The sequence below is a fragment of the Peromyscus californicus genome, unplaced genomic scaffold (assembly GCF_007827085.1).
Source record: "Peromyscus californicus insignis strain IS unplaced genomic scaffold, ASM782708v3 Scaffold_9__1_contigs__length_137607984, whole genome shotgun sequence".
NCBI lineage: Eukaryota > Metazoa > Chordata > Mammalia > Rodentia > Cricetidae > Peromyscus > Peromyscus californicus.
This window is the reverse complement of record NW_026294617.1, coordinates 84,597,322-84,622,147: the sequence shown is the minus strand read 5'-3', so window position 1 is coordinate 84,622,147 and position 24,826 is coordinate 84,597,322. Positions and strand designations below refer to the sequence as shown.

General features: G+C 45.4%; 2 protein-coding genes across 9 annotated transcripts in view; one reads left to right on the top strand and one right to left on the bottom strand.

The window, feature by feature from the left end:
• Cept1 (choline/ethanolamine phosphotransferase 1) overlaps positions 1 to 2,694 on the top strand; it is a 42,252-nt gene extending 39,558 nt beyond the window's left edge. For all 6 annotated transcript variants that reach the window (XM_052730526.1, XM_052730521.1, XM_052730522.1 and 3 more), the window contains 3 exons: positions 384 to 542; positions 1,002 to 1,127; positions 1,924 to 2,694. In XM_052730526.1, the coding sequence (XP_052586486.1) occupies positions 384 to 542; positions 1,002 to 1,127; positions 1,924 to 2,043 (405 nt within the window). In that variant the 3' untranslated portion in view covers positions 2,044 to 2,694. The remainder of the gene's footprint in view (positions 1 to 383; positions 543 to 1,001; positions 1,128 to 1,923) is intronic.
• Positions 2,695 to 4,699: 2,005 nt separating this feature from the next.
• Positions 4,700 to 24,447, bottom strand: Dennd2d (DENN domain containing 2D). Of its 3 annotated transcripts, none has more exons than XM_052730518.1 (12): positions 22,968 to 24,447; positions 18,495 to 18,670; positions 17,490 to 17,602; positions 16,818 to 16,887; positions 15,125 to 15,202; positions 14,178 to 14,318; positions 12,928 to 13,076; positions 10,502 to 10,679; positions 6,722 to 6,763; positions 6,252 to 6,336; positions 5,602 to 5,841; positions 4,700 to 5,203 (listed from the first exon to the last, which is right to left on the bottom strand). In XM_052730518.1, the coding sequence occupies exons 1-12, from the start codon at positions 23,023 to 23,025 to the stop codon at positions 5,127 to 5,129; spliced, it is 1,407 nt and encodes a 468-aa protein (XP_052586478.1). In that variant the 5' UTR covers positions 23,026 to 24,447; the 3' UTR covers positions 4,700 to 5,126. The 3 variants fall into 3 exon arrangements, with proteins under 3 accessions (XP_052586478.1, XP_052586480.1, XP_052586479.1); XM_052730520.1 differs by lacking the exon at positions 22,968 to 24,447 and adding an exon at positions 19,243 to 22,955; XM_052730519.1 differs by lacking the exon at positions 15,125 to 15,202.
• Positions 24,448 to 24,826: the final 379 nt, after the last annotated feature.

Genomic DNA, 24,826 nt, shown 5'->3' with positions numbered 1-24,826 from the left:
CAAACTAAGACTTGTTCTTACCAATACTCTGTTTTACATTTAAAAGACATATAATCATTTGTCAACTTAGAATTTCTATTAAGCCTTTGAAATATATATTTATGCATACTTTTGTATGCTGATAAGTGTTCATGTATATGGGCACAGCACACATTTTTGGAAAGTATGACATGCTATGTAAAAGTAAGTTACACCTGCCGAGCACAGTCCTGTTTATGCTTTACCAGTTCATGCAGCTGCGTTTCACTAGTCTGGAATCCAACTCATTGCACTTGTTAGCTGGCAGCCACTGTGAGGTTCTAGAAAGTTTGGGTTAAAGTATTTTGTGGTAGGTCTATGCAGCATCTGATAGCATTAAATGCTCTTAACTCTGCTCCATACAGGGAACAAGTGTCCTTTCTCCTTTTCTCCATATTGGATCAGTGATCACGTTAGCTGTTATGATCTACAAGAAGTCAGCAGTTCAGCTGTTTGAAAAGCATCCGTGTCTTTATATACTGACATTTGGTTTTGTGTCTGCTAAAATCACTAATAAGCTTGTGGTAAGCACCTCAGTTTTTACTGTTTTAATGTTCATCTTACTTTGGACCTGGATTTCATTCTGTGGCTTCCTGAGTAGTATAAGAGTTTGCAATATCAATCTCTTTACACCAACAGAAGAGTTGTTTTACTCTCCTGACATTACATTTAAGTTTGCCTGAAGTTCTTTGAAGCTGTATATCCTTTACTGTCTTGTCCACTCTTTAACTTGGTCAGTCAGTTTATATGCCTAGACACACATTGAAACCCTTTTGTACAAAAGTGTTTTCCACCACAGTAGTTGGCATGATTATTCTCTTCCTCATACAGTTTTAACTTTGAATTTTTTTTAGTTTTACAAACTCAACGACTATTGCAAAGTCATTCTTGAAACTTCGTATTTGAGCATGATACTGATTTACTGTGTTGCTGACAATTCTAAAATGAAAGTACCTATCTCATTGATTTTGTTCTACTCTCAGGTTGCACACATGACAAAAAGTGAAATGCATCTGCATGACACAGCATTCATAGGTCCAGCACTTTTGTTTCTGGACCAGTATTTTAACAGCTTCATTGATGAATATATTGTACTTTGGATCGCCCTGGTAGGTATTATACTGTCTTATTTTGTGATTTGTAAGCTACCTATTTTCTTATTTAGGTAAGCCAGTCCTAAGAGGTCATAGAATGATGATAATGACTAGGCCTGCCAAAAACCCACATTTGCAATGTGTTGTGAGTTTTTTATGACTTCAGTGTTTGCCTGCATGTGTTAGTCTTACTATTCCTACCTGTATTAAAACTCAAAAATTCCAAATTTCTGATTGTGTGTGTCAGAGAAGTTCAGACTATATTCAGCCATAGCCACTCATTTATAAATTGTCTGTGCCTGCATTCATTCTATACTGGCAGAGTTGAGCAACTGAGACAGAGAATGCAACTTAGAAAGCTTGAAATAATTGTGTTGAGTTATAGCTTAGTGGTCAAGTGCTTGCCTAGCATACATGAAGCCTTGCGTTTGATTCTCAGCACCATATTTAAAAAGTTAGGCATGGTGGCAATGCCTGTGAGCCCAGCACTTGGGAACTGGAAGCCAGAGGATCAGAAGTTGAAGATCTTCCTCGGCTACATTCTGAGTTTGAGGCTAGCCTAGGCTGTGGAAGCCTCTGTCTCAAATAAAATAAATAATAAAAAGCTTGATATATTTACTGTCTCTCTAAGGAAAGATTTGTTAACTCTTAGTTATAAAGGATACCAGGAGGCAACTGTTACTCAGCTGTATGAATTTGAAGGTGAGTTTGGAGAGAAGACAGTCAGAAGCCACCCCCCTGTCCACTTAGGAAGTTTGGGGAGGCCTGTGCACATGTTGAGAATCTAACCAAACGCCTCTTCTCTTTCCAGGTCTTCTCTTTCTTTGATTTGATTCGTTACTGTGTCAGTGTCTGCAATCAGATTGCATCTCACCTGCACATACATGTCTTCAGAATTAAAGCCTCTGCAGTGCACACTAATCATCACTAATGATGTGGTTGGGGGTCTGTTAAGCTCATGTTTTCTGCAGGAAAGAATCCAAACATGTTAAGGAGAATGGGAGTGAATGAGAACAATGTAATTTATAATAATCAATGCTATATAACTTTCATTCTTTGTCACTGGTAACACTCCCTAACTGTCCTGTTGAGAATGGGAATTTCAAGTCCCATCCTGTAAACTGAACAAGTTGTTAAACAGGGTTTGGCTCCAGAAAGCATGCAGGGAAAATGCCATGTGTTTGTGATTATCCTGAATTCAGACTAACATGGTCAGAGGAGCACATCCCCAGTGGTGGTGATTCTATTGTAAAATTTTTGCAGGCCAAAAGATGGTTGCTCTATAATTTTAACAAATCATCATCTTTTAGTAACACCTTGTTTATTGTCTTCTCAGACTTTCTTTTGTAAGGAGCTCAGCTTGTGACATACATCCTACTAGCTTGTGAGGTGAGAGCAGTGATAAAGACCTTAAATTTGGATGGAAAAGTTTCCTGTCTGTACATTGTTGAGGAAGTGATTTTATTATTGATCAAGAAATGGTGTTTCTCACGGGCTTGGGAAATCTTGCTAGCATGCAGATAATGTGGTAACTTTGTCAATCCATTTTATTTTTTTAAATAAATATATGATCTCAGAGCCAGCCTTTTTTCTCAGTTTTATTCAGGGGAAAAGTAAACTAAATTTTAAATGTCATTTTTTAAATTGAGACAGATTTTATTTCTGTTCTTTAACAATTAAGGAAATATGGTCAGCTGTGTTGTCATGATGTGCCTTTGACCACTCTACTGTAGAAACTGTTAAATCTTTTAAAACGGAAAAACGTTTTGTCCATTTTCTCTCCTGTAGGTTCTTTGTATTTCAGTCACTGCTCCAAAATTTCAGTAATTGTCCAGAATGGCATGGTGGTGGGTTAATTTTCATTCTCCTTTTTGGTATTTAGACTACTGTTTGAATGCTCTCTGTGAATCACATTTGTTTTCATTATAACCAGATGTTCTGTTTCTTTAGTATAAAGAAGTACAAAGGGTAGTGAATCCCAGCACTCAGAGGTGGAAGCAGGGGGAGGATCAGAAGTTCAAGTTATCCTCGACTCTGGAGTTTTAGGGGAGTCTGAGCTACACAAGACTCAGAAAATTGGGGGGGGGGCAGGGTGGTGGAATATAAAGATAATCTAAGAAAAAGGAGGGGGGGAAAAAGGACAGGTAATCTTCCAGTAGTACAGTTACATCTATTGTTTTATTTGATTATTTCAGCAGATATTTAACAGTTGTTTATACCTAGTGGAAGTTGAGGCCTGGAGAGGCTAAATGAAATACCAGTTGTCACACATTATTGCTGTACTCCAGATGGAATCTAGGCTATCTTCTGAATTCTAGCTCGTGTTTTCTAGCTATAAACAGAGGTCCTCAAGGCCAATTGAAGTAAATACATGTATTATTATTTTTTTTCTCAGCATAGAGGGAATCTGAAAAGCAGTCATGCGTGTGCTTCCTTTGGTCCTAGATAACATCAGCATCATTAGGCCAGTGATTGCTTTGTAGAAAGCCTCAGCTGGCCCTGGTTGTTACCTACTAGAGTATGAGAATCATTCAACAATGTGGATGCTTTTAGAAAACATTTCCAGGATTTTCTGAGGGAGGAGGGAAGGTAGATTCTGGACAAGGTCCCACAGTAGCTCAGGCTAGCCTTGAACTCTCTGTTTTCCTTCCTTAGCCTCCTGAATGCTGGGATTGTAGGCTATGCCACCATAATGTACTCCAGGCTCATAGGGAATCTGATAGACTTGTATTGGAGCCTCACTAGTTTCACAGCCTTAACAGCATTCTGGTTCTTGGTGTGAAACTTTTCAAGATCTAACTAGGTTTAGCAACCACTTCTATAAACCGTCTAAAAAGATGTAATGATTCCTAGAAGCTGCAGAACTACAGTTAAGCATGGCATGTGGACATCTACCACCTGCAGTAGATGTTTGTGTTCCCCAAATCAGAATATATCCCTTAAATTTCCATTTTGTAGCTCTGCCTCTTGTTACACACCCCCCCCCCCCCATGATTTGCATTCTTTATATGGAATTCAGAAACTTCCGAAGGCCACAATAAAAAATAGGGAGGGAAAACATTTCAAAGATAGAGTTCTAGAAGACAAGATATTTTTCTTATAGGTTTAAACAAACTATGAAGGGAGGTATAGAAAAAGAAGGGCCTAGATAACTACTAAATACTTTGGATTGTAAAGGGGGAAAATGTCAATGCTAGAGAGTGGTACTGGAACCTTAATAAGCAGTTGAGGTGAGATGCCTAAGACTGAAGGTAAAGGACTATCCCTGGCTTGGTTATGGGCAGTCTAGCCTCTTTATGGAAGTCATGAAGTAGCCTTCAAGGGCTTCTGTTGACTGGGATTTCTTCATTAACTTGTCAGGCCAAAGCTGCCTCCTTCCTCCTAGCAGTCTCTGCTCAGAATGCTGGAAAGCACACCTGACTAGTACCAAAGATTACTATACTGTGGGCACTCTGACCAAGATTTCTTACTCTTCCCACTAGAAGTGGAGATGCTGACCCCTGATTTTGTGATTCCGAACAGCCTTGTGTGACCAGGTTCTTCTCCATGTCTGTTTCAGTTTGTTCTCCCATGCAGTGCCTCCTAGATTGACAAGCAACAAGGTTTTCATCTTTATTCTCATCCTCACATGTCAGACCACTATTTCGTACATGGGTTGTTGGGCCAAACAGTGTTCTCTGCTGAGGATTCCATAACAGTGGTTCCCAGGAGATGGCATTGGCGGCAACTTCTAATCAAGCACCCACAACTGTACTACTGTTTATCACTGTGTCCATTCTGCTAAAACTGCAGCTTTGAGTACAGTTCTATGAGCTTGGATGAGAGTTCTCAAAGTTCTGAGAAACCCTGACACCAAGGATCCCAAACTCAGACACCACTTTGAAGCAGGACTGGATTGCCAGTTGGAAGGAAGCCATGGATTCCAGGACTGAGGGGCTCTCTGATCCTGTCACAACAGAAGGGCCAAAGTCCAAATTGGCCTGTAGCTGTAGACACTGTTGCTCACAACGGCTTTTACTTCACAGTCTTTTCTCTTGATTTCTTTTGTTTCTTCTGTTCCTCGTATTCAAGTATTTTCTTTTGGAAATAGCCTGTGGGTTCAAACAGGTGTTAGTTAGGCAGACTGACGAGCTTAGGAATAAGTACTCTCAAAAGGCCTGACATCTGATGTGTGGAATTACATGTCTACAATCCTAGTTATTGGCAAGCTGAGACTATTAATGAGAATTTTTGTCTCAAAAATCCAGAAAGGCCCCACATTCTCCCCTACCCATAAGCTGCCAGAATCTCTAGACCCACACCACATTTAGTCTGACCCAAAGGGGACCTACAAATAGTAATTAGCTCCAGAATACCCAGACTTCTGAGTGATGAATGGACAACTCTACCAGCCCCTAAAGCTTTTTCTCTGGTTACTTCCATTGAGCCTCACTGACAGGACTCCTCTTACAGGAGATACTTGCAGAGAAGTTGGTGGGGCTGTGTGTACCTGCAGGAGGATTCCTGCTCTTCTCTGCTTCCTGGATGAACAGGGAGAAAAGTTGTGTCTTCACAAACTTCTTCACGAATCGGCGCTTTGTTTTGGAGGTGACAGCCTTACAGAAGGATCGTTCTTGGAAGTGGCCTTGCCCACTAGCCTCCCGTTTGATATAGGAGGCATAGTGGCCCACAGTCTTGACGAAGAACTGCACAAAAGGGCCTGAAACATGCTCATTGATTTGTTCTGAAGCTGCAGGAGACAGAAAGACCCATCATAGAGCAATATAAAGATGAAATGGCCCAAATTCACCTCAAAGTATAGTTTCCATTGTTGTCCAGAAGTTCCCAGGGGAGGCAGCTTAGTAAATAACTGATTGAAATGGAAGCCTAACACTTGAATGGCTCACAGCTATAATACCAAATTTCAGGAGTCTGGGATAGGAGGATTGCCACAAATTTGAGACCATGTCTCACAAAACAAAAGAAATAGGAGTATAGGAACTGGGTATAGATTATCATTCCCTAGGAAAAGAAATGAGGTCTCATTCAGGATCTAGTCCCCTGACACAAACTACTAAATGAGTTTATTAATAAACAAACAGAGTAATTCCCTCCAACTCCATGGGGAAGCCTAAAATAAAAGAAGAGCCTAGAACTTACTCTTTAGCTCATTTATCCCCTGACCAAGAGAGTTCAAGATGTCACCCTGAAGTTTTGGTGGTAGGATGTCTTTTTCATCACCAACCTAGAAGAGAACAGAACTATGTCAAGGTCAAGCATTCTGGTCAGGAGGTTAGGAAGGGTCCAGGAGAGTGTGAGGAATGTATGAGTTCTTCCCCTACCCCACCCCAAACCACTGCTCCACAGAGAGGAACAGAAGTCATTTCTGCCTCCAGCTTGAATTCAAGCATGAGCAAGGGATCCCCACAAGTGTATATTGCTTGCTCAAAAGACACTGTTGCTAACTGCCTCAATCAGCAAGGCATCTGGGTCTTTGCCTGTGGCCTCATGAGAGGAAGACATAGCACAAGTTCTTTCTCAAAGTGTCTATTGAGATCAGTGGGACATGATGAGACCCAAAAGGTTGTGTTGGTGGCAGGCCTGCAGGTGCCCTCAATGCAGACACTTACCGACAATAAGAAGGTTCCTTCGCAAAGATTCACCAACAGGACCTGAAGTAAACACAGAATGACTTTATCTCTTCATGGACCTCAACTACCAACTCCATTTCTGCCCATGACTACACTTGAAGCCCATGTAGCAGCAACATCAGCATTTGTAATTCTCATTTCCTGCTTGGCATTCTCATTTTTTTTCCTAGAAATCTAATCTCCCAGGTAGGAAATGGTGTGTGTGTGTGTGTGTGTGTGTGTGTGTGTGTGTGTGTGTGTGTGTGTGTGTAAAGGGAGCTGAGGAAAGAGTCACAATAGAAGGGAAGTAAATATGGGGAAACCATAGCCATCGCCATTCACTCAAAACACTGATCATGCCAGGCATGATGGTGCACACCTTTAATCCTAGCACTCTGCTATCCCAGACAAACAGGAAGATTGCCTTAAGTTCCAAGCCTGTAATGGGCTAAGCAGAGAGACCCTGTATCATCATCATCATCATCATCATCATCATCATCATCATATTAATAATAAAAAAGGATAAAAGAAAAACAACACTGTCTATAGAAATGATAGAAACTGCTTCCTTAGTGCAGAGCATGCCCATGGCATATATACAATACTCACTTTGCATATTTTATTTAATTCTAGCAGTGGTTCTGTGAAGCGGGTACTGCTTTATTTTGTAGATGAGATAAACCTAGAGAAGTTCATGTCAGAACCAAAGGAACTCCAAACTCCAAAAGGCAGTTCAAATATCCAGACCAGCTCAAACCAGACTACAGGAGTATTTCTGGTGGTTAGATAAAAGCCAGCATCCCTCAGGAAATAGTGAAATCCATTTCCATCTGCCAAAAGGAGTCATTTCCCTTACCTCTGGCAGAAGGGACCTATGACTATCTGTGGCATTTATGAGCATATCAAAAGCCCATGCTGCCCATATCACAAGTACCTATTACACATTTCAAATTGCACACTAACATACTAGCCTCACCGTTAGCCTAAGCTCATGGCTTCCGTCCCCCTAGATACTCATCCTTCTTATAACCCAGCTATTCTCTGCTCTTGCTCTGTGTGTGTGTGTGTGTGTGTGTCTGTCTGTCTGTCTGTCTGTCTCTCTTGCTATGTTCTATTCTCCATCTCTTGCCATCTCACTCTCTCCACTATTCTCTCCTGCTTCCCTCGCCCTACCCATGTTCAATATGCTGACTCTGTTTAGTCTACTTCTGTCTCTGCTCTGGAGTCTTCTAGATGCCTCTGGCAATTCTCTCAAATCTACAATAAAATCATTAACCATACCATGGAGCAGTTTCTTTAGAGCGCCCCCTTGCATACAGTTCCCAGAGGTCATGATGCTGAGGAATAGCAGACCAGTTTTCAAGCCTGAATTGTAGTCTTGGGGATCACATTCCTCTTCTGTCCCACTCTCCTTCAGCATCTGTCCTCTGGTCCACTCAACAGAGAACTGGACAGAGGTAGCCATGTTTTGATCTTTTGCACTTGAAACAACTCTTATGTACAACTGCCTAGAGTTCTTAAAAGTCCCTCAGAGTGGCTGGAAGTGGAGGTCAATGGTAGAGAACATGTTTAGCATGCTGTTGGCTTGGATTCAATTAATTAATAGCTTAATAACAGCCTTGAGACTTCCAGTAGGAAACTCAGCAAGGAAGAACATGAGCCCAGGGTCAACAGGAAGGGGAAAGGGAAAGAAGCAAGGGGGACTATGCATGTACCGGCTGCAAATGAGACCAGCACAGAACCAAGTTCCTGGACCATCACGACACAGCCTGAGAATCCTGCAATTTAGACCCACAACACAAAACAGCCATGCTGCTGGTTCCTCAGAGTATTCTTAGGTTATTGGACCACTTCCAATATATAAATTAAAATATTTTAAATGATTAGATTTTGATGTCTGAAAACTCTGACATTATGCCTTGGTTTTGCTTTGAGATTGGATCTTATGTAGTCCAGGGTAGTCTTGAACCCTGATCCTCCCACTTTCACCTCCTATAAGCAAGAGATACTACAACCAACTGGTACTATTTTTAAACTAACATTCAAAAACAGCAACAACGACAGTATCAACCTCTACCATTTGACAGGGATTTGGTCACCAAATGAATCATAGGTCTCCAAATCCTGTGCTGCCATTTAAGGACTATTTTGGGTCCCTACGTTCAGTTTCCTACCTGGGTCTCAACAATAGAATGAAGGATCCCTACATGTTCCCTACTTTCAAATATAAGGAAAGAGAAACTGGAAAATTTGCCAAAACACAGCCTGCACTGTAATTATCCATCATCGGGGGAGAAAACCTGAACTAGTCCAGGCCTGAAACAACATGTATACATAGGTTTGAATGCTTCATGCAAGGAAAGCTGTTCATTTGGGAGTGAGGAGAAGTGTATGCATAAATATTTTTTGAGGTTGTTCCCAGAAGTCTTCTCAGTATTTTTGTCGTACTGTGTATGGAGTAATTTCTTTCAGAGAGCTTATGTGGAGAATCAGAGAACCCTGCACTATGCCCAAAGAGCACTCATGCATGAACCCCGTATGGGCTTCCTCCTTTATCAGTTTTCCCATTTCTCAGAGCAGCTGCAAAGGAATAAAATAAGCAAAAGCTGTTAACTAGCAAGACCCAGAGCTGTACTGGCCTTCATTTGTCCTCCTGCCTGACTGTCGGGAGGAGGGAGCCTCAGCTTCAGAGGAGGGAAGTTACATAACTTCTGGAGTTGAGACATTTTAGCTTTTATTGCTAAAGTGGGGCTGATACCCTGCTCCAGTTAATCACAAGGCTAAGGGTTGTTCACAGGGCATGTGTACTCAGCACAAGAGCTGGAGAAACAAAAGCAAACAGCCTACTCCTCTCTCTCCCTGGAGCACCTTCTAGAGAAGGGCTTTGGCCTCTCTCTGAGTTCCACTGTTGCCTCATCTACGAAGTAGGTTTGCTGGAACTTACCACCCTCTTATGTAAAGGGGAAATCCTCCCACTAGAACTACCTCTGGGCCTCCTTAGTGTTTGCATCATGATGCCTGAATAGGTAACCCTGTCTCTGTACAGTGAGTTAATGATTAGCCAGGGCTGACCTTCCCAAGCAGTCCTGTATTCAGCTATAGTGATGTACTGTCCTTAGATCAGAGCACATGTTTCAAGTTGTTTGTCTAGCTTTGGGGGTAGATGTATGTGATTAGTGCCCAGTTACACAGCTGAACCCCCTTCTGTGTCAGGGTTATTACCAAGAAACAGGAAGCAGCAAATTCAAAGGGGATTTGAATCTATATCATCTTCATTACCCCAGTGAGCTCTGAGCTACTCAAAAAGATGGTACTTGTTGCAAATCTCTTCATTTTCATGACTTGACAGTTTACAAAAGGGCTTGTTTCCAAGGAATTTGAATTCCACTGGGGTGGGTGTTGCACAAGCCAGCTGTGATCATTCGTTGAACTGAGAGATCACCTAAGTGACTGCCCGGTAGGGATAATGGGCTAGTAGGATAGTCTCATGAGCTCAGAATAAGCAACATCTTGCTTCCTAATTCTGAAAAGCACTCATTCAAGAGAAGAGAGCCAACATTCACTGAACACTGGCTGTGTATCAAGTGCCAGGCTAGTAGCATAGTCATGTCATTTTCCACAGTCTCTAGCAACTGGAAACAGTTATTCCCATATTACTGATAAATTCAGGTTTAAAGAGATTAAGCAATGAGCCCCAAATCACACAGCTGTTGGCGCAGAGCTAGGATACAAATCAAAGCCTTCCTGGCTGTAAACCATGTACTCTCTGATGCAGCTTACCTCTTCCATAGGACTGTCCATAACCTCCTGCTGGAAGCGCATCTGTACCCCAACCATGAAAGGGGTGGGGCAGCAGACAGTGGCCAGAAGGCTCTCGGGAACCACAGGGATGTACGTGTGTGCCCAACTAAAGGGGTAGAGCAGAGCAGCTGCAGCGTGAATACACTGAGACAGGGTACTGGAACACAGAATAGAGAATGGGTCAGCACGGCTTCTCTTCCTATACACTGGCTCAGAGCCCCACACCTCCAGAAGCTCCTGGCAATGTTCCTATGCTAGGTAAAAAAAAAAAATCAAGTCTAGAAGCCATGCTGATCATAGAGCTTGTAGCTACTTGTTGCTAAGAGGAGAAGGGTAGAAATCAGGAAAGGCGAGGCCCTACTAACCAGGGTGGGGCCCCCTTTAATCTCTATTCCCAGCTAGTTCTCCCAAGTCATTACTGGCTAAAAATAAGAGTGGCTCAGAAGACATATCTTCATGTAAGCAGGATATGAGTGAGCCTCTACTCTGCAATGGACAGGGATAACCAGAAGAATAACACTGGCCCTTCTTTGAAGAACTCACAGCATAGTGAAGAACAAGCCAGCTAACACCAGACTTTGGTGAAGAGACAGAACCATCATCACCCACAGCCATGTCCCCTTATGGCCTCCTATAGCCAGCTGAGGTTACTAAAAGCTACCAGGTTGGTGCCTGAGTTAGTTTGGGAAATTCCTGGGTTCCAGGAACCACTACTCAAACATTCTGGAAAGTCCCACAGAGGTGACGCCTCAAGACTTGGCTACAAGGATTCCCCATGTCATTATTATCCAAGTCACAACTCAGCCTCCTTCCTTACCCCCATCATACACAGCCCCACTCTGGTTTCCCTCTTCTCCGCTAGCTCTCATGGCTTTTCACTTCTCCAGCCAAATTGCACCACATCGAAGGCCAATAAAAACACAGATGCGGAAACCTTGGTATCAAGCTAGCACTTCCTGAGTTAGAAAGACCAAGTCTCTGAGTGCCTCGCTAAAAAATGAGGCTGTCTGGAAGTCCCCTCCTTGCACCAGCCTCTATTTTCTGAAAATTCCATGTGGGAAGAAAGTAGGAAGTGTTGATATTTCCTGGAGAAAGTTCACTCTTGATAGGTAATGTGCAGCCTTCACACCCCAAACACTGGTCAGAAGAGAAAGAACCTAGTTGGAGCCTGAGCCCCAGCTGCCACAGAAACTTCTTCCACATAGGCCTGGAGTAGAAGAGCCTCCTCTGAAACAAAAATGATGCCCCCTTCCACAAGAATTAGCCTATGATATTTTCCTTTTGGGTTGTTGATGACATTACTGTTTTTAAACACACAGATCCCTGACCCCTGCCGAGTTTTCTTTCTTCTGGAACTCATGACACTCCTTTGATCCTCTGTAGTTTCCTAAGCTTCCTTTCCTTCTTCCCCAAAGGACAGTACCAGGGTTCAGCTCAATTATTACTTCTTGCTGTGGTGGCCTTTCATCCCAGCACTCGGTCAGTAGAGGTAGGCAGATCTCTGTGAGTTCCAAGTCATCCAGGACTACATAGTCAATCCCCTACTCTTTTTATCATTTTTTTCTCTCTGCCTGTCACATGTGTCCCCACATCCATTCCAGACCTGAATTCTCTCAAAGTTAGCCATCAACACATGACAGCTTCCCGCTTCTACACACAGGTATAACCTCAACTGGGACCTGACAGAGAGTAGAAGGTAGTCCTCACTAGTCTGCACCTGGTGGTGTCCTGGGTGTCCACCACTGTGCACCATCACCTTTAATCCTCATCACAACCATATAAAGCAAATCCAATCATTTTCACCCTACAGATAAGGCGATCTTGACTTGAAAAGTTAAAAAGCTGACCTAAGCGGAACTGCAGCTAAAGGTGGAAGAACAAGATTTGAAAGTCAGTCTGCTGGTTTCAATACCTATGCTTAAAACCAATACATAACCCTTCATCTCCTTCAGGGCAAACAGTCTTCTTGCTATCTCCTCAAAGCTCGGCATCTGGCAAACAGCTGACATGCAATAAATATTTATTGAATGAGTTCATAAATGTGTAGATGAGCTTGTCCTCCATGCTATTACACAGCTTCCTGTCCTCTTCTCCACCCTTCTCCCTCCCTCAGCCTGGCTGTGCCAGGGCAGAATCATGTCTGCATTCACCCTAGCTGGCCCTGCCTGTATTATACCAGATACACTCCAGGTCCTTCTTAGATTATAGCCAGGCAGCAATCAAGTTTAGGGATGGCCAGACAAGTTGCACTACTTGTTTCTCTAGGCCTAAAATGCAGATCCAGGAACTCGAAGCTGGAAGGTGCACACACGGACCCAACAATCAGACTGCCTTTAAGAAGCCCCAATATTGTCCCTTGAATCTGAGGGCACAGCTTAGTGTAGCCAGCCAGTGGCTGAGCTTACCTGAGACCTTCTGCCAGGAAGATGATTTTTCTTTCCAGTACTGCAGAGGCAAAGATCTGAATAATCTGCTCAAAATGGAGACAGTGCAACAGAGCACTAAAGTCCACATGTTCTAGGTGGGAGTCCAGGGGCCGTGTCAGTGAGATGAACTGTGAGGCAACCAGAAAGGAAGGTTCCAGCAATACAAAGTCACAGACCCACTCCAGGCCTATCCCATTCTTCCCACAGGACAGATCTGATCCTGGCCCACCCGTCAGTGGCTTCCTTCTGCTCTGAGGACAGCTGGGTGGAATCATCAGTATGGCCCATGAGGTCCAGCCTGGGACTCATGCCCGTCTCCACATGCTTTACCATGTACATGTCCTGGAGCAGAGCTCTTCTCTTGCCTAAAGTCTGGCATGGGCCAGGCCTCCCATGCATTGCTCTCCTCAATTCATTCTTATCCCTTAGCCCAAATGCCCACTGTGGTCATCTTAAGACTTCCTCATCTTTTTCTCATGCTACACACTGCTTCTTCTTTCAGTGTGACTGCCTAATCTTTAACTATATGTTCTCTGGTGTGTTTACTAATGTACACATTTACTGGTGTGTCTTCTCCATGAGACGTTTAGCTCCCCAAGGTCAGGAGCCAGATTCATTTTACTTACCACTCTACTCAGAAAATGCATATCTTGACAGACACAGAGTATTTCAGTACTTGTTTTTTCCTTCAATATTTTTTCAGTAACTGAAAATTCCTAGTGACTCCCTGATTCTTCTGTGGGAATGACCAGGTTCAGAGGTGCACATGGAATTTCCAAAGTCCCAGAGATCTCAGCTGGAATTCCACTTGCTGCCTCTAGTTCTTTAGTGACTTGGAGCAATAGTACCTCATGAGATGGGTGGGGACTTATGGGTGGGGATGAATGATAAGAAGTAAAACAGATGGAGACTGTATGGTAGAGATACAGGACACACAGAGAATAGGGGGAAGGTGTAAGAGCAACTGGGAGTTGGGACACTAGGGACAAACTAAGCACCATACGTGATCACAGACGAAATTCAGTAGACTGAACAGTAAGTAGCTACTGGTGGACATCAGGTTAGAAGGTGCAGCATAATTTGGGTGAGTTTCTAGCTCTATCAATAATCCTAATGCCAGGCTCATCTTCCCTACACATTAACCTGGTGAATGAAAGAAGAGCACTGAGAGGTCCCACAGAAGCCTACCCTCTCCAGCCAGGAAGAGAGTCACACACTTGTTAACCCACCTCCGTGCCTGAGTCAGGGATGAAGCTCTTAAGGGTGACAGTCTTTCCAGGTGCAGGGAAGGCTGCCTCTCGGAGACCTTGCATGAATGGGTAGATGACAGCCATGGAGATCTGATGTCTCTTCTCTACTTCATCTAGTATCTACAGGAGAAGGACCACAGGAAGCAAGACTTAGAGGGATTCTACTGAACATCCCAAGGCTCTCACCAACTGGTTTCCATCTCATGGACAAAACCTACTTTCCCAAGATTTCTTTTGATTGTCTCTTACATTCCTTCCTTCTCCTAACACTGACATAAAACTGCGAAGCCTAACAAGTCATCTTCCATGTTAGCACTGGCTGGAGTAGGAGCCTAGAAGCCTAACCTTCTGGGCATCACTGTCCCATTTCCTCTGGGCTGTCATCAGGGTGAGGCTGCTACCAGCCCTCACTGTGGTTCATGGAAGTAAGATCCACCCAAGCAGAAGCCCGTGGAGTTCCTCTCCTACATCCAGAGTCCTTCGGGCCACCAAGACAGGCCATGTCCAGAATTAGGGACTCTGCCTTGGTCCTATCCCTAGCAACACAAGTCCTCAATTTCTCTTCTAGCCTCATCAAAGTCAGGGTAAATCTCAGGATCTTCACTGTGCCTTTAGACTTGTGTGGTACCCTCCTTTTTATGAAGGATTTTCTCATGTTATACTTCATCTGCGCCTCATACCAACCAGGAAGATAGAAAGAATGGACAATAGTTCTCTCTGCAGGGGAAACAGCCTTCTAGATTTCCTTTAAATAGGGTTGAGCCCAGATCCCTCCTGTCTCAGGTTTACCCAATATCCTTAATGCTGGCTGGGCTATCAGGAAGGCGTTCTACCAAGGGCTCAAGTTGCAAGGCAAGCAGCCAGCAGAGCCAGAAAGCTGAACAGGCCTGCCTAACAGGCTCCAAAGAATCTTGTCCTAACCCTACCTTGGAGAACAAGCCGAAGCAGCCGATGCAGCTGATGATGCAGTATACCTTGGGAAGGCGAGGGCCAGGACCGGCAGGCTAGGGGGGGACAAGAGTTTCCTTCAGGTCTGCAGCTTCCACAAGGGTTTTCCCCACATGAGACTGATGGGGAAAAAGGTAGAGTGCTGTGGATGGGGGTCAATGGCTAGACGGAGAAAGGCCTGTACAGAGGTTCTTTCCATGGAACAGGCAGAAGAAGGGTCAAAATAGTCACCAAAGATGATGATTACTATTTACAACAGCCATATTATGCAACCAACCTAAGTGTCTGTCAACAAATGAAAAGATAAAGATAATGTGTCATATAAACAAAGTGGAGTATTATTCAGCTAACAAGAAAAATGACATTATGACATTTTGAGGTAAATGGATGTAGCTGGCAATTATTATCTAAAACAAAAGAAACCATGCACAGATTAACAAACATGTGTTTTCTATTAAATATGCAAGATTTGGATTTTAGAAAAATAAGACATAAATAAAAGACATGAGAGGCTAGTGATATGTCTCAGTGGTTAAGAATACACAGTGCTCTTCCAGAAGATCTAAAATCAATGCCCAGCACTGATATTGGATGGCTCACAGCCACCTTTTACTCTAGCTCAGGGAATATCCCTTCTTCTGGCCTCATAAGACACCCATACACATTTGCACATATCCCACACAGACACACATATGCACATATCATACACATATAATTATAAATAAAGTCTTTAAAAAAGAGAGACAGGAGGGCTGAAGAGATGGCTTACTGGTTAAGAACATTTGCTGCTCTTGCAGAAGACCTAGATTTGGTTCCCAGCTACATGGTAGCTCACAACCATTTGTAACTACCAGAGGACCTAGCTCCCTCTTCTGTCCTCCATGGGCACCAGGCATGCACACAGTGCACTTACATGCATGCAGTCAAACACTCATACACATAAGTAAAAATAAAGAAAAAAATGAAAACCATGAAATTAGAAAGGTGACTATTTGGGAGGAGGGAGGGAACTGGAGTGATGGGAATAGTAAATGCATATAATTCAAGTACATGGATTACACATAAGAAGACATCACAATCTCTATTCTTTTATACAATGGGTGCATGCTAATAAGAGAAGAGAAGGAGAAGGAAGAAAAGGAGGAAGAAGGTGTGAGTGGCAGCCTTTGGGGGCCAGAAACCCAAAGGTAAACACTAATGACTCATGACCAACATGAGCTGAAGGTCAGTGAGAACAAAAACAAGTGTGTCTTAGCCACGAGGAAATGTCTAGAGAGGAAAGCATTGGAAAGGTATCTGGAGAATCTTTGTCCTGAAAGCCCAGAATTAAACCTTGTTCAAATCTCAGACTGTCGGGGAGGCTCCCGGGAAGAAGGCACACAGGTCTGGGTAGAGAAGAAGCTTCAGTTGGAGCCTCTCACTGTGTGTGGAAATGTTTGAGCTGAGAGAGCACAGGCCAGAGCCTGGTGACAGGGGAGGGGAGGGACAGTACGTCCTTGCTCTTGTGGAATTCCAGAAAAGACACTAACATGGCCGCATGTGCTGGGCTGTACTCTCCCTACAACCACCACTGCCACCGAGCCTGAGCTTTGGTAGCCGAGGCTTCGGCAAACCCAGCTGTGGAGCTGAACAGTCTGCAGAGAGGAAGGGGCGGTTCTGAGTAGCACCAACCAGAAGGCGCCTGCAGTATCCAATCTTCCTGCTTCCATCCACGTTGGTCAGGACAAATGAGAAGGTCTCCCTAAGAGAGAGCAAACCGATGATGTGCCTCTGCTCACTGGATTTCTAAGACAAGACTGAAGTCAGCGTCAGAGAGGTGGAGAGGAGGACAAAGGGGCGCTGCTGATTAATCATGAGGATAATCACCACAGTCACTTATTAAGCACTCAGTGGTGCCAAGCCCAAATGCATCACCTCACGGAGACTCAAAATAACCTTCTGAAGGAAGTTCAATTAGTATTAGCACTTTAAAGATGAAGTAAGTAAGGCTCAGAGAAGGTATTTTTTATCTAAAATTTGAAGTCACAGTCAACTTCCAGTGTTCATGATGTAAGAAGTTTTTATGATATTGTCTTCTTAGAGTCCAAAGACTTCCTTTCCAGTCCAGCTTCTGCCTGTGGCAGAGTCAAAAAATAGGGACTACTTCTTCTAGGATAGGTTAGAGACTCTTAAGTGTCTTTGGATAGAGGTCAAGCCACCACTAAGATCTTTGGCATAAAGGACCCTAGGCAAAATTTTTCCTGGCAAAAACTCAGCATTCTCATCCAATGAGGGGACCACAAGGGCCATACATTTGTCCTTTCATTCAAATCTGATACCCTTGCCCCCAGGCAGAGTGGTTACCTGGGATAATCTGTGAGTGGTGCCCACTCATTCCCATCAGGGAAGCAGAACAAAGGAATGGCTTTGAGCAGACGTTCCTCCTCCTCCTGTTGGCCCCGTAGCAGGTTCTCCCTCTGTAAGGAAAAGGCAAGGGGATTTAGGCAGAGAGGCAGGGATCAGAAGGCTATTATTATTTTTTTCTTTATTTTTACTTATGTGTATGAGTGTTTGCATGCATGTAAGTGCGCTGTGTTATATTATTATTATTATCAGAAAGAAGGGATCAGCCTTCTTTCCTAGCATGGAGTACAAAGGTGCCTTTGCCTGGTACCACATTGTCTTCATTCTAGGTCTAGCTGGAATTACCCCAAAGAGAGAACAATTTGTTCTAGGTCACATCAACATAACCTTGGCCTGGAATTCAGTATCCTGGGGATTTACATATTCAAAAAGGAGGTTAGACAGGTCAGCTGGACCCTGAGAGGGTGACATCAGAGAGAGGCCACATCAGAGAAAAGAAGCAACCTATCCAGTTGCTGAGCTGCTAACAAGAGGGGCTGATGAGTGTGGTGCACTGCACCTCACCCAGTGTGTAATCGGACAAGGAGGACTCTAACACATTGGGAGTCTGATCTTAGCCTGTGTTTGCATCTTGGGTCTGCTTGATTTTCTACCACAGAACCAGGAAGGGCATGCCTTCTTAGGAGTTCCGCAGAAGCTGAGCTTTTCTGTAGGAAAAGGTGACTGAGGTGGAATTTGGAAAAACTAGGAGGTTCCCAAAGAGGCAAGAGCAGGAGGCTGGTTTCCCTGCTCTAGAGATTCAGTTAGTCCATCACCACAAAGCAGTCAGACCTAGATTCTCTGGGTGATAACAGAAAGCTAGGGCTGGGCGAGAAAGGAAATGAGAGCAGTGAACTCAGAGCTCAAGACTTGGCAGGGTGATAGGGAGTAGAACTCCACTGCCTTTTAAACACACCTCTGTCTTCCCCCCTCCATCCTCAGGCCCCACCTCTCCTCCATCCTTACCTTGGGAAACTGGTAGGTGATCGTGGGTTCATATTCATCCCCTGAACGCTTTTTCTTTAAAGAAACAACAAGAAGGTATTCAAAGAAGTGCTGGCCTCCAGCAAAGCTAGACAGGGAATGTTCCTGGGTCCTTTCTGGTTCTGGGACAGCTTCCCCAGGATTGTTCTGGGAAGGTCCTAAAACGGAGATGCAAGGGGCCCTTGAGTATTCCATTCCTCCATTCTGTACTGTGTGTGAGAACCTGGGCAACTTGCATGCCTCAAGGCCACATTGCCAGTGCTGACTGATACCCAAGCCTGACCAGGCACCACCAGTCACTGGGCAGGACCAGAGCCAAGTGGGCAGTTTCCATACCTGTCCTGGGAACTTGAAACTTCGGAGTAGCACAGGGAGAAAAGAAAGCACTGATACAGAAACTGAGGAGCCACGCTGTGTAGGCTCTTGGAGGCCTGATGTCTAACACTGTACAGCCTGCCTTCGGTAGCTGTTCTGGTAGTATTTCATGTGCCCGGAGTAAATTTGTACTAAACAACCAGATGAGCCCATAGGGCATTTTCTTATGACCATACCAAGAGCTCCACAGGAGACATGCCCAGCTCTGCCAACTGATAAGGCAATCCTCCTGGCCTGATCACATGGGGGCCATGTGGATTTCAGCATGTAAAGGAAAAATAAGGAGGAGCACTCCAGGAGGAAACAGCCCATGAGAGGATCACCCTAAAAAGGAAGTAGGCAATCCAGTTCTGACCTGCTCCAAGTCGTGGTAAGCGATTTCGGAGCAGCCTGAGGGTTCGGCCTACCCCTTGTCCTTCCATCGGTCTGGGCTTGGGGGGCATGAATGTTCTTTCTCCTTCAGGCTGGCCACAGAAAGCCTGAGAAAGTGCCTTCTGCTTTGGTCTCCAATCACAGCTTTATTAAGCTGAACCATGTGCTGTCTCCCAAAAGCAGAGAGCAGTTTCCATCCTGTGTACTCCGTCGTTGAGCAAGAAGGATGTGAAAGGACCCACGAGGCAGCTTAACGTGGGCACTGACAGAGGCAGCATCCTGGCACTACAGCTCAGCTCTTGGCTCCTCCCAAGAGCCCCAGGGTGTGGTAAGAGAAAAGGTCATGAGCAAACATCTCAAGGCACAGCTGCTTCTGGACTAAGGGCTTTGAATTCCGGTGCCGCAGACCATGTGGTGAGTTTATTTACAACCTCCGGCAGTGAGGGATAACTGGAAAAATCAGACCAGGGACTCCAGCACCTCCTGGGTCTCAGCATAGGTATTTTACATCCCATATCTTTGATTGCCCTCCATTTACTTCTCAAGTTGCTCATCAGAAGCTGCAAAGTCCTACCAGACCAACTGGCGAACTATAAAACACAGGACTTCAGGATCTCAACCAAGAACACAGGACTGGACACTTCCTGCAGCCAAGATGCCACTGCCTTGTCCTGATTCAGATAAGTAGACCCGCCCAATGATTCTCTAAATAACTTCTAGCAAGAGAGGGAGTCTCTTGACAGACCCCATGGATCCTCTCCTGATGGTGAAGTAAAAAACAAAGACCACCTCTGAGAGTTCCTGATACTGCAAGTATAACTATAAAGGCAACGCCCTTCCCCCGAAACATGTCCTAGGCAGAGAACTCTTTCACTGAGACTGTTCCAGGGCTCCAGCAGATTCCCTCTTTCTAAAGGAAGCACTGACTCAGGAAATTGTCCCTAGCCTAAAATAGGGGACTGGTTGCATCAGCATCAGTCGGGATACAGAGCATCTTCACCCCTCCACAGCTCCTGCTCAGCCTTTCTCCTGGTTGGGCCAGGTCAACATCCTAAGGTGCAGACCCAGTGCTGTGTCTGGAGGTTGAGGAAGAGCGGGAAAGTAGTCATTGATAACCCAGGTTTCTCACAGAAAGTCCTGAATGAGGAAATGCATGGGATGAGAGGGAAGAGCCTTTGCCAGGAAGTTGCTTAATGGGGAGGGAGGAAGCAAAAAGATCTGGTGCCTGTGTCTGCCACTCCTGCAAAGAATTAGCAGCCCTCTGGGAGGGAGTGTGTTGCTATGGTAGGAAGGCTGTTGCTCTGCTCCTAAGAGCTCTAAAAATGGGCCTTTGTGGCACCAGTAAAAGTAGAGACTCAGAGGTCCAAAGCTGACTTGTTGGGGAAGCTCCAGTCATCATAAATAGGATGAGAGCTGGATCAGTGAGAGGGATTAACCAGGCAGTCTTTGTGTCTTTCTTGTACCCTGTATAGACTCCTTACACAATCTGCACCTGTCTGATACAGAAGTGAAAACTGAGGCGTTAATTACTCAGGTGATTTAAAATGAACAGGGTCTATAGAAGATGGGCATTATAAGGGTTCCAAATCCAGGCTCAGGCCTTCTGGTGTATTACATAGTCAACATCCCATGGTGTGTGTGTGTGTGTGTGTGTGTGTGTGTGTGTGTGTGTGTGTGTGTGTGTTGGGGGTGGAGCAGTAAGCAAATGGCTTGTAAAGCCAGAATTGTCTTCCCGATCATTCCAGAACCTCAGGAAATAAGTCTTTTCCTAAGTCCTTGGGGCAGCATTTTCACACCATTTCCTCCTGCTTTATCAGGAGAAATGAGGGAACAGCAGAGTCAGAAATCCTAGACCAAAGCAAAGTAACTAGACTTTTCGGGCTGAGGCTAAAGAGATTCAACAAAAGAGTGCCTTCTCCATCTTCCCCTTTCAAAAGGGGTTATCACCGAAAAGTCTGAGAAGAACTAATCCACATCAAATTCCTGCATACTGTAAGGCATCTCACTTAATCCCTAATGCCCTGGAATGGATTTATCCTCATTTTTAATTGAGGAAGAAGCCACCCTTCTAGGGAAGTCAAGAGTCTGGTTCTACTCTTTCTTCCACCAGGAAGTCCCTCCCACAGGCACCTGAAGGAAAGAGGGGACTTTGGGGAACCTTGATCTGAAAAGTTGTTGTTTGTTCTTTGCTGAACTGCTAGTGCTAGCAACCCAGAACCACAGCAGCAGTCTTCCCTACCAGTGTTTTTCACACACACACACACACACACACACACACACACACACACACACACCCCACTCTGAGAAACAACTGCCTGAGCCTGAAGGGGAAATCCCCCAGGAAGCAGTAGGAGAGCAAGAAAGATGAAAAAGCCACTCCCATATGACCTGACAGGTGCTAAACTTGTGAACAGGCACATATGGGCCTGCCTTCCTGTTCCTCAACCACAGGGAAGCACCCCCAGAAACCATTGCAACCTTTATGCTGCTGTAAAGGGTAAGGCGAGAGAACAACTGAAATGTGTCCTCTTGAGGTCCAGGAAGCAGATTCCAGCCATTCAGCAGATTACCCAGATCTAGGAAGCCCAAGAAAACCAAAACCAAGCCAGGAAAAAAAAAAAAAAAGAAAAGACAAGACCCATCTCCTCCCTACATACTGCTCCAGCGATTGCAGACCCCTCCCTTGCATGCAGATGGAAGGGGCACATGCAAGAACAACCACAGCTGGAGCACCACATCTGGAGCAGGCGGGAGGGTGGCAGAAGTGAGAAAGGACAGAGAACAGAGCAGTCACAAGTCACTGTAGTTCCGAGAAGGAAGCACTGACCTCAGCTCTGGGGCTCTCCAACCCTGGGGCCTATTAGGAGAGGGGCCCACTGACCTCTTCACTTGCAAATACTGGAAGGGGTGAGCTCTCTGGGGATGACCCTTAAAAACCTTTCAGTCCTCTTTTCAGAAGCATGGGCTCTGTGCGAACTCGGGGGTGGCAGCTCAGCCATAGCCCTGGCCAGACATAAACAGCAACAGATGTTTGTTGAATGAATGGACACATTAATAAATCCTAATCGCCTTTCTTCCAAATTCTAGTGCTCCAGATACGAAGAAAGGAAACACGATGAGACGTCTCATTTCACCCCTACCATGCACCCGGAACAGGGAAAAGATTCCCATCTCACAGGTCAGGACTCAAGGTCAGGACTGAGAAAACAGCTGGGCTGGTCTACCTGCTCCCCACAACCCCACCCCCGCCTTGGCCAGTGCTGAGGCATTGGGGAGACCAGTTTTTGTGGCGCGGTTATCGGCAAGGACAAGCTGGCTCCCTGGAACTGAACAAACTTAAACGCCAGTCCAGCCCTCGGCAGCTAGCTAAGTAGGGAAGCGAAGCGCCTCCCGGACGGCTTGGCAACTCAAACTCTTTAGCCATAAAGTGGCTGCACCACAAGCTTCCTGGATGGAAGGACACGTGGCCCACGACCCAGAGCCCCGCAACCGTTGCAGGTTTCTGGTCACCAGGCTTCTTCTCGGACCCAGCAGGTCTGTCCACTTGCTGATCAATACCTGCTTCCTTGAGCTCACCTGCCTCCTGCCCAGCTCTCCCAGATCCGCCCAAACGGCTCCTCGACCTTGCCCCCAGTGCCGCACTGAGCCTACAGTTCTGGCGCCCAGGTCCCCACGCCCTCTCCCCCGCGCGCTGTGGCCCGCACTAACCCCCGTGGCCGCGCTTCAGTCTCAGGCTGGCTCGGAGGCGGCGGCCGAGCCCATCCATGGCCCCTCCAGTGCCCGGCGCCGGCTCCCACGTCCGCGCCGGCCCCGCCCCCCCAATCCTTGACCTTCGCGGGGGCCCTGGAACTTTCACTTTCACGCGGGAGGCGCGGGAAGGGGGGGACTGGGGCGGGGCAGCGCACCTTCCGGGCTCCTGCCCAACCCCTGGTGCACCTGGCCTGGCTGCTCTTCCCGGGTCCCCACCCTACCCTCTTGTGCCTCAAGGTCTAGGGTGACAGAGGGCGCTAGACCGCGAGTCCGGGCGGGGCGGTGCCATCTCACTGCCACCCTCTGTGAAACTCCACTTTTGGAAACATACTGATAGGTGCCTGAAGAGACCCTTACCTCCTGAGCAAGGACTGGGAGATGTACCTCCCAGTTGTTTCCAAACTAACCAGAGAAGGTGCAGAGTTTTCAGACCTCACTCCCTTCCAGCTAAATGTCTGTCCTTGCAACTCTTTGGAGAGCTGGCTACCTCCAGTTCTCTTTCCTTTATCATCTCTTCCTGGAGACTCCTGAGATGAGACTGGAGAGGTGGATTAAGGTACCGACCCTACCCAGCAGCCCAGTCTTTCTTCTCTCCTCCCCTCCACTGACTTCTAAATTGGCCCAGACTTTAAACTGCAGTTATTAACCAGGACATGGTGATAAGCACCCCCTGGGATTCTGTGGTGCATCCTCTCTTACTCCCAGGACAGGGCAGGTATCTGTAAGAGAGGGATGGGCAGAGTCTGCGAGAACTTTCTGTGTCTACCAAGGTCTTTCTTACTTTGGTTTCAGGAATAAAAGGCAAAAGGAAGCGAAGACCCACACAAACATGTCTGGGACCCACAGTCCTCTTCAGTCTCTCCATGTCTTGCCCCCAGTTAACTCCACATTCCTCAACTCTATAGTTCAGAAGGAACTGGACAGCCAGCTCTTACATTAAACTGACTACTCGGAGCAGAGGGTCTATGAGTTAGTTGCCTTTATTCTGGGTGCAAGCAACTTACACTTGAGTATATAGTTTGTTTTTGTTCCCCATTCCTTAGATCCTTGGGTGAAAGAACATGAAAGGACATGGCTGTCCCTAAGTTCCTTTTCTTATGAGACCCACAGCTTATACAACTCTCACAAGAGAAGGAGCTGCTCATGAACACCTTGTCCTCCAACATATTGATGTTATTGTGTCTTAATTGGCCCAAATGGTGTTTTCTTCCTTGAAAAACAGATGATTAAGAATACATGTGCACCAAGAAGACAAGGAAAAGAAGATTAACGAAATTTATTTGAAGCAGCCTTAATGTGGAAACAATCTCACATGCTCATTAACAGAAAATAGGTGAATCATGGCAAAAGTGTACAATTGTGTATTATGCAGCAATAAAAGTAAATAAGCCCCTGTTGTGTGCAATATAACGCCTATACTGTACAAATATGATGTTGAACAAGAGTTACTGGACCCCAAAGAGAGATGCTTCAATTTACATAAAGTTAGAAATAAACAAAACTAACCTATAGATGGGCAGTCAGGACAGTCCGTCTTTTAGGGAGGAAGGAGGAAACAATGGCTGGGGAACACCATAGGACCTCTGGTCGGGGGGTGAGGACAGTTGGCCATGACCATTCCTACCGTGATGATAAAGACATTCACTAGGTGGTTATTCTTTGCACGAAACACATCGGAACTCTTTGTTGTTGTTGTTGTTTTGAGATAGAATTTCTCTATGTAGCCCTGGTTATCCTGGAACTCTGTAGACCATGCTGGCCCCCAAATTCAGAGATCTGCCTGCCTCTGCCTTCTGAATGCTGAGATTAAAGGCATG

Bases quoted from the DNA above. Each gene is read 5' to 3' on its own strand.
- Dennd2d (XM_052730520.1), bottom strand. From the start codon at position 19,330: ATGCCCCCCAAGCCCAGACCGATGGAAGGACAAGGGGTAGGCCGAACC. The intron at 18,671-19,242 runs GTCAGAACTGGA...TCTCCGTTTTAG, and splicing joins CTTACCACGACTTGGAGCAG to GACCTTCCCAGAACAATCCT. The intron at 17,603-18,494 runs GTAAGGATGGAG...TTTTCCTTACAG, and splicing joins TCACCTACCAGTTTCCCAAG to AGGGAGAACCTGCTACGGGG.